The sequence below is a fragment of the Triticum aestivum genome, chromosome 4B (assembly GCF_018294505.1).
Source record: "Triticum aestivum cultivar Chinese Spring chromosome 4B, IWGSC CS RefSeq v2.1, whole genome shotgun sequence".
Taxonomy (NCBI): Eukaryota; Viridiplantae; Streptophyta; class Magnoliopsida; order Poales; family Poaceae; genus Triticum; species Triticum aestivum.
The window spans coordinates 420,787,449-420,799,877 of record NC_057804.1 but is presented as its reverse complement, the minus strand read 5'-3'; the positions used below and the strand labels follow the sequence as shown (position 1 = coordinate 420,799,877).

The 12,429-nt window shown below is 50.6% G+C and overlaps 1 protein-coding gene across 1 annotated transcript; it reads right to left on the bottom strand.

Annotated features, from left to right (window-relative positions):
- Nucleotides 1–991: 991 nt before the first annotated feature.
- On the bottom strand, nucleotides 992–10,081 carry LOC123092471 (uncharacterized). Its single transcript, XM_044514251.1, has 2 exons — nucleotides 8,769–10,081; nucleotides 992–1,451 (listed from the first exon to the last, which is right to left on the bottom strand). Exons 1-2 carry the CDS (start codon nucleotides 9,925–9,927, stop codon nucleotides 1,192–1,194), a joined length of 1,419 nt encoding a protein of 472 aa, XP_044370186.1. The 5' UTR covers nucleotides 9,928–10,081; the 3' UTR covers nucleotides 992–1,191.
- Between the last annotated feature and the right edge of the window lie 2,348 nt (nucleotides 10,082–12,429).

Here is a 12,429-nt window from a genome sequence, read left to right as displayed (position 1 = left end):
AAAAAGGCGGCCATATTGAGCTCGCCACAATCATGCTGTAGCGTTAGTAAATCCACCGCCATTTAGGTCATTTAGATCTCCTTGTTGACACATCATGGATGCCATTGTGGCACTATCGAACTTTAGTCACATATGCATTGTAAATATATGGATGACTGGGTGCAAAAGTAACAAAAAATGCACCGATCAAAATTGTTACATTTTTATGTTAATGAGATTTCCTTCCTCATTCCTTCATAATTATCAGGCACTCTCCTTCCTTCTTTTTTTTTTCTCATGCCCCTCTATTTTCGTGTACCATGCAGCCACAACGCCGACCCATATCTCATCTTTCCTTAGTTAATCCTCGAGGCTCCTTGTTGATTATCATACAACTCATAGGCCCATATAAATCAGTGGATCTAAATTGAAAAAGGCGAGGTGGGACTAATTCGCCGGCAACAAATAAATCTGTTTGGTTGGCTGTGTCCTTGGAGTGGCCCAGCTCGACCCATGTGTTGGAAAGAATAAACGTTCAAATCCAATAAGTTTCTTACCATTAACACGCAAGGCAACCTTGCTGAATTGGCAATAGCCCCTCTATTTTTTTTATAGACGTTTTTTTGAGCATCAGTACAGACACAAGCGCTCATATACACGCGCATACACTCATCCCTATGAACGCACACACGCACACCCTATCCCTATGAGCACCTCCGAGAGACTGAGCCGGTATATCATCTTGAGATTTACGAAGTCATCGCAGTCGCCTCGTCGTCGACGGGAACGTCTCCTCCCACTAAAAGCGCATCGCCGGAAATCCTGAAATAAATTCAGAAATAATGCGAGCACCAGGATTTAAACCCTGGTGGGTTGGGGATACCACTGTCCACCTAACCATCTCAGCCACAGGTTGGTTCGCCAATAGCCCCTTTATTAGTAGGTATAGAAATATGGTAAGGTGGACGGACGAAAAACGGACAAAATTACGATGGTAAGAAGCAATAGCCCCTTTATTAATAGGTAGGTATAGATATAGATATAGATGTATAGATATAGATATAGATTAGTTATACCAACATTCATAACAACATGGCAAATGCCAACAAGAGATATCTTCCGAAACAACACTAAAACAACATTCTTCAGAAAGACACCACATGCCAAATGCTCTATGTAAGCATAACAATAAATTACTACTGTCAACTGCTATCACATTTCAGTGATCCATAAATTCTCGGCGCTTTCATCCCCGTCGGGCCTAGGAGGAAAGCGCTTCTCTATATGACGTACAGTTGCACAGTCCTTCTCAGCATCAAACATGATGAAGTCAACAAGCTGAGGAAATTTATAATCCCAGTGATCTTCTCCATTCCCAATCTCTTCGTCATAGTCATCCAATCCGCCATGGTGTTCTTTGTCAATAGGGTGGTTGAGCTTTTTATATTGGGCAGTACAAGCTCCACACCCACCTGCATGTGCAGAAAGAAGAATTAGCATAGCTTTTCACAACAGAAAAGAAACAAATTATCGATTGTTTCACTTAGAAAATAAAATTATAAGACTATGTAACTGGTTCATTAAAGTTCAGCTAGCCAATATAAGAGCATGGCAGAATAAACTAGACGACACAATTTTATTTTATTTGCCAAAACGGCTGCATAGGGAGTTACAACACAAATAGAAGTCTGAACCTCCGATGCATACTGAAGACCGGTGAAAGAGGAATTTAGTTCAGGACACCATTGGACAAATGAATTTTCAGCAAAAATTAGCTTATAAATACTGAGGGTGACTCAGCCGAATCTATTTAGATGCCGAAATGGCTGAACTGCAGAGCAAAGAATGAAAGCTGGCAAAACAACGTGTATTCTGTTCAAAAAGTGGTATTTGGAGCAGCTGAGCACCTTAATCTGAAGGTTTCCTTTTACTCCCTCCGTCCGGGTTTAATAGGCCTAAAGACAACTTCTCTTAGACCAAGACACATAGTAATTTGCTAACATTAATTCTTCTATTCCACTCCCAATGCACTCTCTCACATGCATGCAACCAATGAAAAAGCACACATGAAGTGTATTAATTTCCAGCCATGGAACCAATAACAATGGCTTTCAATGCAACCAATGAAATGGTTGCATGCATGCACCTTTCCAAAGCGGGGCCTTATAAAAGGGGACATGCTTGTAATGTTGAGAGGCCTAATAAACCCGGACGGAGGGAGTAATTGTCTATCAGGATTGTACTCCCTCCGTTCGGAAATACTTGTCATAGAAATGGATACAGATGGATGTATGTAAAACTAAAATACATCTAAATACGTATGTAAAACTAAAATATATCTAGATACATCAATTGCTCAGACAAGTATTTTCGGCCGGAGGGAGTATATATTACGAGCCAACATTGCAAAGCAAGGGAACTGACACCGTTTTTTGTGTAGGTCCCCAGAAATTGCAGTGACCTGGGCCGTGCTCTGGGCATATAATAACTTTTTAATACTTGTATCACTCGTGACCTGTCAAAGGTGAAAGGTCTCAAGTAGTATGACTTGTTCTCGATGTTAGATGTGTATAGTCTCTTTTCGGTATATCTCCATTATATAAGGGGTTTCGTGCACTTTATCACACATGTAGATGTACTGGCCTTTGGCCCTCAGTAAAGCTCATTATCCAACATGGTATCAGATGCTAGGTTAGCCTCTCGCTCCCGCACGATGCAACTCCGTGCGCCTCGTTCCTAGCCTGCTTGTCTCCGGCCGTCCGGCTGCTGCCTCTCCGTCCCCGCTCTTCTGCTCCTCCAGTAGGACGCCGTCTCGCCCGGCCGTCGCGTCGGCCGCTCCGTCCCGCAGCTGCCCTGCTTGGCCGCTGCTCCGGGCCATCTCGCCCGGCTGCCCCAGCCCTGGCCGGCCAGCCTTGTCCGGCCCCCTCGCCTGGCTGCAGGGCTGCTCGTCTGGCCGCTCCAGGAGCTGCAGGGCCGCCCCCTCGCCTGGCTGCGGGGCTGCTTTCGGCTGCTGCGGGAGCTGCAGGGACCGCCCAGCCTCGTCCGGGGCTGCTTGTCCGGCCGCTGCGGGTGCAGGCTCTCGATCCCTCTTGGATCGATCCTCCCGCAAGCGAGCGCTCGAGCGGGCGCTCGATCCAGGGATCCCCTCGATCCCTCCTGATCCCGATTGGGAATCCCTGTTCCCATTGACCAAAAAAAAAATAGAAATATCAGAGAGACTTTCTCATGTCTTCTTCGGGCTATGTAGCTGTCCCCCGGTGCTCGGTGAACTTTGATGGCACCAACTATGCTGAGTTTGCGGGCTTCATGCGTATCCATATGCGCGGTCTTCTGCTTTGGGGCGTTCTGTCAGGCGAGGTACCCTGTCCGCCCTGCCCTGCCCTGTCGCTCCGGTAGCTCCTATCCCGCCATTCGCGCCGGTGCTTGCTGCTGATGCTTCTCAAGCTGATAGGGATGCATCCAAGGCTCTTGATGCTGCTGCAGTTGATGCCTATGATCAGCAGGTATCCGCCTATTCTGATGCTCTATCTGTCTACCGGGATGATCTATCTGCTTACACTCAGTGGTGCAATGATGATGCTCGAGCTGCCGCCGTTCTCACTGCGAGTGTCCTCCCTCAGTTTGCTTCGAAGTTCATGGGCCTCGGCACTGTTGCAGCAATGTGGTCCTATCTTTGTCAGCGCTATCAGCCCTCGGGCGATGCTCTATACCTCTCTGTGGTGCGTCAGGAGCATGCTCTTCAGCAAGGTGACTCGTCTGTTGATGAGTTCTATTCACAGTGCTCTGCCATCTGGCGTCAGCTTGACTCACTGTGGACAGTTGTTTGTGGAACTTGCCGTTGCTGTCAGACTACGCGGTCTGACTTGGAGTTTCAGAGGGTTCATGAGTTCTTATCTCGTCTCCGCTCTGAGTTTGAGCCTCGCCGTGCTCACTTGCTTGCTCGTGGTCGTGTTCCTCTCTCGGAGGTGCTTGCCGAGCTTCGTGCTGAGGAGACCCGCCTTCGCTCTGCCGGGTTGCTGGCGGTTCCGTCTGTGTTGGCTGCTCGGGCTCCAGTGTCGGCTGCTCGGCTCACTGCTCCACCGCTCCTACCTACACCTTCAGGGGGTGGGTCGCCCTCCTTATGCTGAGAAGGGCAGGTCGCGCCATGACACGTTCTGTGGCTACTGCTCTCGGCTAGGTCACCCAGAGTCTGATTGCCGTGAGAAGAAGCGAGACCGGAGGCGCTCCTCTCCCAGTGGGACTCCTGGATCTACCTCGACTCCTTCACTTACTGACCAGGACATTGTTCGGCTTAAACGCCTTCTGGCTTCCACCACTTCATCACCATCGGCATCTACACCGTCAGGTACATCTTCGTGGGTTTTGGACTCTGGAGCTTCCTTTCATATGTCCTCTGATTCTTCAGCGTTGTCTTCTCTTCGCCCTCTTGATTCTCCTATTAATGTTCTTACTGCCGATGGCACATCTCTTCCTGTTGCTAGTCGTGGTATTCTTTCCACTCCATTTTTTCTGTTCCTAGTGTTTCACATGTTCCTCGCCTTACCATGAATCTTTTTTCTGCTGCCCAACTTACTGATTCTGGTTGTCGGGTCATTCTTGATACTGATTCTTGCTCCATTCAGGATCGTCGCACCAAGGTTTTGGTTGGTGCTGGACCCCGGCGCCGTGAGTCCAAGGGTCTTTGGGAAGTTGACTGGCTTTGTGTTCCTTCCGCTGCCACCACTTCAGTCAGCTCTCATGCTCTTGCTGCCTCTTCGTCTGCGTCCTTCCAGCAGTGGCATCATCGCCTTGGTCACATCTGTGGCTCTCGCTTGTCTTCCTTAGTGTGTCAGGGCCTATTAGGGTCTGTATCTGGAGATGTTTCTTTACCTTGTAATGGTTGTAGACTTGGCAAACAGACCCAGTTACCTTATCCTACCAGTCAGTCGGTATCCCAACATCCTTTTGACTTAGTTCATTCTGATGTCTCGGGTCTAGCTCCATTTGATTCGAAAGGTGGTCATCGCTACTATGTTTTGTTTATTGATAATTTCTCTCGCTACACTTGGCTCTACTTCATGAAATCTCGTAGCGAGGTTCTCTCTATATACAAACGATTTGCTGCCATGGTTCACACTCAGTTTTCCACGCCTATTCGTACTTTTCGTGCTGACTCCGCTGGAGAGTATATCTTCCAGCTGTTGCGTGGCTTTCTCACAGAACAGGGTACCCTTGCCCAGTTCTCCTATCCTGGTGCCCATGCTCAGAATGGCGTTGCCGAACGCAAGCATCGTCATCTGCTTGAGACGGCTCATGCGCTGATGATTGCCGCCTCTCTTCCACCCCATTTTTGGGCTGAGGTTGTTTCTGCATCCACCTATCTCATCAACATTCAGCCATCGACTGCTCTGCAGGGTGGTATTCCTATGGAGTGTCTCTCTGGTCACTCTCCCGACTACTCAGCTCTTCGTATGTTTGGATGTGTGTGCTACGTCCTTCTTGCCCCGCGCGAGCGCACCAAACTAACTGCTCAGTCGGTTGAGTGTGTTTTTCTTGGCTACAGCGATGAGCACAAGGGCTATCGCTGTTGGGACCTTGTTGGTTGTCGCTTGCGCATCTCGCGTGATGTGACCTTTGACGAGTCTCGCTCTTACACCCACGTCCTTCTTCCTCCAGCTTCTCTGTGGATGATATTTCTTTTCTTCTCCTTCCCGATACACCCTGCTATGTGCCTCCTGTTTCACCTCTTCCTCCTACCCCTCTCATTCGTTCTCATTCACCATCGACACCATCTTCTCCATCCTCCTCCTCCGCCTCTACACCATCATCTCCAGTTCGTCACCCCCTCTCACCGTTTCCTCTCCACTATACTCGTCGCCCTCGTACTGAGGATGACTCTCCTGACGTAACTGACGCACCTTTCACCTCTGGTGCACCTCCGTTCCCACCTACCCCAGTTCATAACCTCCGTGCTCGGCCTCGCCCTCCGCCTGATCGCTATTCTCCTGATCGGTACGGTCTCTCTGTTATTGCTGAGCTCACTTCCTATAGGACTGCCATGACTCAGCCCGAATGGCAGCTTGCGATGGCCGAAGAGCTTGCTGCCCTTGAGCGCGCTGGCACATGGGATCTGGTTTCTCTCCCTTCCGGTGTTCGTCCCATCACCTGCATGGGTCTACAAGATCAAGACTCGCTCCGATGGTTCTCTTGAGCATTACAAAGCTCGTCTTGTGGCCCGTGGCTTTCAACAGGAGCAGGGACGCGATTATGATGAGACATTCGCTCATGTGGCCCACATGACCACTGTCCACACTCTCCTTGCTGTGGCTTCTGTTCGTCATTGGTCTATTTCTCAACTTGATGTCCAGAACGCCTTTCTCAATGGCGAGTTACGTGAGGAGGTTTATATGCAGCCACAACCGGGGTACTATGCTCCTGAAGGCATGGTCTGTAGACTTCGTCGCTCCCTCTATGGTCTTAAACAGGCCCCTCACGCCTGGTTTGAGCGCTTTGCCTCTGTGGTGACTGACGTTGGTTTCTTGCCCAGTGATCATGATCCCGCGTTGTTTGTCCACACGTCTCCTCGTGGTCGGACTCTTCTCCTTCTCTATGTTGATGACATGATCATCACTGGTGACGACTCTAAGTACATTGCCTTTGTTAAGGCTCGCCTTCGAGACCAGTTCCTCATGACTGATCTTGGTCCTCTTCACTATTTTCTTGGGATCAAGATCTCCTCAACCTCTGATGGCTTCTACATCTCCCAAGAAAAATATATTCAGGATCTTCTTGCTCGCGCTGCTCTCGGTGATGAGCGCACTGTTGTGACTCCTATGGAGCTCAACGTTCAGCTTCGTGCCTCTGATGGTGACCCTCTTCCTAATCCCACTCGCTATCGTCACGTCGTTGGCAGCCTTGTCTATCTTGCTGTTACACGTCCTGACATCTCCTATCCTGTCCACATCCTGAGTCAGTTTGTTTCAGCCCCCACCTCTGTCCACTATAGTCATCTCCTCCGTGTTCTACGGTACCTTCGTGGCACGATCTCTCAGCGCCTTTTCTTTCCCCGCTCCAGCTCTCTTGAGCTCCAGGCCTACTCTGATGCTACCTGAGCTAGTGATCCCTCTGATCGACGCTCGCTCTCTGCTTACTGTGTCTTTCTTGGTGGCTCTCTTATTGCCTGAAAGACCAAGAAACAGACTGCAGTTTCCCGCTTGAGTACAGAGGCTGAGTTGCGAGCCATGGCTATGTTGACGGCTGAGGTGATCTGGTTACGGTGGTTACTTGAGGACTTTGGTGTGTCTGCTACTACCTCGACTCCCCTCCCGTCAGACAGCACAAGTGCTATCAGTATTGCGCGTGACCCGATGAAGCATGAGCTCACCAAGCACATCGGTGTGGATGCCCACTTTGTGCGTGCTGCTGTGCAGGATCAGACTCTCGCTCTTCACTATGTGCCCTCTGAGTTGCAGTTGGCCGACTTCTTCACGAAGGCACAGACTCGAGCGCAGCATGTCTTTTTCCTCTTCAAACTCAGTGTTGTTGATCCACCATGAGTTTGAGGGGGGTGTTAGATGTGTATAGTCTCTTTTCGGTATATCCCCATTGTATAAGGGGTTTCATGCACTTTACCACACATGTATATGTACTGGCCTTTGGCCCTCAGTAAAGCTCAATTGCTCATTATCCAACACTCGATGCATCTAAATGGACTTTATAGGTTTCAATAAAACAGAAACATGAAGCATCCACCTGTTTCAGTAAATAAGAACAAGAGGATACCATGATTTTGTTTCCCCATGCAATAGCCAAAACTTGCATAATATTTAAATTCCTATTTTTATCTGTGAACTGGCATTATACATTACTAAAATCCAGCACGTGCAAGTTATGATAGGATTAAATCCTTGCTGCAATGAGCAAGTAATCCCCATATTTGATTCTTATGGAGCTAAGAGCTTATAGCAGATTGCATAGTATGTAGGGCAAGAAGGATCGGCAATATTTCTGTAATGTAAACTATGCTATCTAAAACTGCAGCACGGAATATCTAAGTACTACCTCCTTTCAGTTTATATGAATCACCAAGTTTATCTTAAGTCAAACCCATTTATGTTTGACCAGGTTTACAGGAAAAAATGTCAATATCTACAATACAAAATAAATGAAAACAAATTTCATGACGAATCTACTGATACTGATTTCATATTGTAGATGCCAATTTTTTTATAACAAACTTGCTTACTCCCTTGATCCTGGTTAAAAGTCTCTCACACATTTCAATGAAAAGATTGACATTAGTTTGATCAACAAAATGTTAGTTATATGTCACAAAAAAATATTGTTAGATTCATCTTCAAAAGAAGTTTTCAATGGTATGTGTGCGAGACTTATAAACCATGATATAGGTATAAATCATGATAGAGGTAGTAACTTAAGTTGGTTTGACTTATGACAAACATGAGACTTATAAACTGAAAAGGAGGGGGTAATTTTTTTTGAAGTACACACATAGTTTATTTAAACTGTAAATGAGACCATAATTAAGATTATTTTCAAAACCAACAACATACAACCATATACATATATATTGATACATATATTATTTAGGGAACTGATATTAGCTGTTCATGCCACTAAGAAACGCTTAGAGCTTGGTAATTTAGGCTCTTAGGCTTTTTTTATTGGTTGATTTTTGCTTTGTTGCTAGGTCTAGGTGTTATGCTTTTGTCTTCTTGACACCTTCTTTCTAACGGAATACGAAATGTCATAGGACAATGGTCAATGGTGGTGGGAGAGAGCATGTATACCAATTCCAGCCGGTTTGATTGGGCAGCACAAGACAATATCCTCCTCGAGAAATTCGTCGTCCTCGCCCATTGCAACCGTTGCTTCGGCGAAGAAGTAAATGGGCAGTTCGCCAGCAGCGTCCTTTGGGCGTGCCAAGAAGTTGATGTGCCAAAAGGCTTCGGATTGGATGAACAAATTTATGCCACAGACTAAATGGAGCTCATAATGTTGGCCTGTTTGCTGAGCATATTTGGACAATGCAGTCTCAACCAGCTGGCGTGAGGTTTCCTGGGAATATTTGCAGCCTTCGATGCGCGACTTGATTACGGAGGCCACCCAGGACGTCACCAGTGGGGGAGGAGTATAGAGGTCCTCCAGAAGCGGGGAGGGTACCAGCATGTCAGAGAGGCGGTCGAGCTCAGGGGCGGTGAGCGCCCGGTTGACGCAGAGAAGCATTCTTGCATCACGCTCAACCTTGGGAAGTACCGAGGAGATGAAGAGCGCCAAAGCTTGTGGCATGGGGTGGTGCGCCTCCTCGGCGGCCTTGAGAAAGGCGGCTTGGGTGGGCGCCGAGACGGAATCGGAGGCAGAGGCGATGGCTCGGGAGAGGTCGGCCTTGGAGAGGTGGAGGTGGCAGAGCGCGTCGTCGCGGGAGAGGGAGGGGCAGAGGTGAAGGAGGCAGGCGATGAGACCCTCCAGGGAGCGGTGAGCAATGCGGGCGATGCATTCGGGGCTGATCTCGAGCACATCGCCGAAGTGAAAGTCGACGGTGGGGCGGCGGGGAAAGGCGGTGTCATGCCAGATGGTGTTGACGAGGATATTGTCGACAGGGGAGAGGGGCCCGTAGCAGTGGCCGGCGACGAGGACGCCGCGGGCGTGCGTGCTCCAGAGTCGGGCGGGGGGAAGGCGGGAGAGCGCCTCCAGGTAGAAGGTGCGGATTAAGTTCAACAGCACGAGCCTCAGGGTGCACGGATCTGTGCGCTTCCGCTCGGGGGCAGAGATCACCTCTTCCTCCTCATAGGGTTTGGAAGAAGAGGAAGGGATTTTGCGTGGAGCGACGCGTTCCTCAGTCAGACCAGATGAACCAGATGAGCCAGATGAGGGGGTTTTGGGAGGCGTATCAGCGGAGGGCTGCTCGATCTTGGCGCGGCAGCGGCGGCGGCGGCGGCGGCCACCCATGCTGCCGGTCTACGAACTACTCCGTACGATGCAAGCAAGGAACGAACAGAGAGATTCGGGATCTTTCTGGGTGGGGATTGAGGATTGTGGAAATATGTTTTGCTCCGGGCGCCACCCAGAAAGTATATGGAAGTGACGGAAGCGCGCTCGATTCGAAATAACCCCTCCGAGTTTGTTTAATAGCCACTCGCCCCTATCGAGTCCGGGTCGGTCACTCTTTTTTTTCAGGAAGATCCTACATCTACGAGAAGCTACGAAACAATTTATGTAACCAACTGGTGCAGCAACGTCGCTAGCAACCAAACTTGAAACAAAATCCGGCAGATGCGACGTCCAAACAGTGGAGGGCATTGTTCCTCCCCCGTCTTCAATCCTAAGTATCCACGTTGCCTTTTCTTCCGTTCTTTTTTTTTCCTTGTCTGAGGAGATTTTTCAGGATCTTCCGGGTCGGTCACATACGACCGGAAGAGACCGGTGTGAGATCTGGAGGGGATCCCATCTCATGTGTGGACGACCGAGACGGCAGCGGAGATTCTTGGCTCGTCGTGTCTGGTGCAGAGCTTGGCGCCGGAGACAGAGAATAGAGAGGACTTGTACCTCTTCAAGCTTCGGGAATGGTGCATTGACCCGGACGAGGTTCCAGTGGCCAAGCGTATCTGGGTGCCAGAGCCGGAGGTGTTTGGAAGTCCGGCGGCGCGGCGGCCCACGTCGCGAGCCCTGCTGGAGTACAAGACGCTCATTCACATTGGGCGGATGCGAGATCATGAGGGACCGGAGCGCTGTTTGCGGCCTCCTAGTTCAGATGGGAGCGGCCAAAGTGGTATGCCGGACGATTCCGAGGACTTCTCCGGTCGGGGCGAGTGGCGTGTGTTGCCGTGGACAAGGGGAGTTCGTGATCACCGCGGTGGGGCGTCGGCAAGCGGAGTGCACGGTGGTTCCTATTTGCATGCGCTGACGGGACGCATCGGGCCGTCGGAATGGAGGATCCCGCCTATGGCTCGTGGCACGGAGGCGACGGCGCGCGCCGGTGATCACCACCGCGGCTGTGACGACGGGAGTGAGGCGGCAGGTCGAGGGTACGGCTGCGCACGTGCCACCAACAACACAGAGGGAGGTTGAGGATGCAGTTGTTCGCGCCACATGCACCGAGGCTGGCCACAGAAGATCCGGGTTCAAGCTGTGGGGCCAGGCCTACGCCAGAGGCTGCAGTGGCTGTTTTGGAGCAGCGTCGCCCGATTGGCTCGTTTGAAACGACCATTGACCAAGGAGAGACCGGGGATCGCGTGGCCAATAATGGAGGCATGCAGGTGATGACTGATTTGGGGCCTACTATAGATCCCGAGGGAACAGATAAGGTGAAAGAAGCTGCGGTTTTGGTGGATCTCATGGCGGTTGGCCAGGCGCAGGTCGAGACGCGCCAGGAGGCGGCTTTGAGGGATTCAATTCCCGCCATCTCGTCCGCGGCTGATCCGGTGGGGATGGACATCAACAATTCACAGGTTGTGGTGGAGGAGGTGGCCCCACGGGTGGATGGCTGCGCGCTGGAAAAGGAGCGCCGGGAGGCGGTTTTGGGGGACGCAAATCCCGCCATCCAGGTCGCAGCTATTTCGGTGGGGTCCGCCAACGCCCAATCCCAGGACTTTGATCAGGGCGTGGCCCCTCCGGCGCCGCTGCCAGACAAAACTGCGGTGGGGAGGGCGCCGATTCTGGACTCGCTGCAGCTAGCGACAACAGAGGAGACAGAGGTCGATCCGGGGCCCAGTCCACAGGAGTTTGATGGGAGATTTGAGGAGGCCGATGTGACCACGTCCAATGCTTGCATGCAAGTGTCATTGCATGACGGAAATGCTTCTGTTACTGGTGCTAACACCATGCAGCGTTGCGAGAAGAGCTTGTCTGCGAAAGAAATAGCTGCGCTTGGGAACATCAAGACGTTTTGCGCTGGGTTGCTTAAAAAGCTCGCCCCGCCACTTCTCAAGGAGTTCGAAGGTTTGCGAGGGGTCAAATCTGGCCAAGACCCGTTCACCCCATGCCGCACAACTCGGTCCGTTTGTGCAAACATCTCTAGGAAGACGAAGGCCTCGGCAGCCGAATCAGTGCTGCTTAGAACTCTGGGCCTGGACTGTGATGATCTCCTGGTCTCGGAGGATGCGCTAGGTCAGCTCCGCACAGTCTTCGACTCACCACTCCAGGAGCCGCAGTTGAGGGCCATCGCAGCTATCTTCGGGAAGGCGATACCTGTCAGGACCCCGACTCAATGCCACATCGATCTAGCATGTAACACCTCATATCACTTTGCGGCCTCACGCACGGTATTCCCACGGGTGTCGCCTTACCTTTGCCCGGGACCGTTTGCGCCTTTTGGCACACGTATATGACAGTGTCGCTAGCATCCATATGATAAGGAGCCCGTGCTGACATGGCTAGTCGTAAACCCAAAGTGGCACAAACTTACAGGGACAGGCATCCATGACCCAGCATCGAACGTGTCGGTCATCAGCG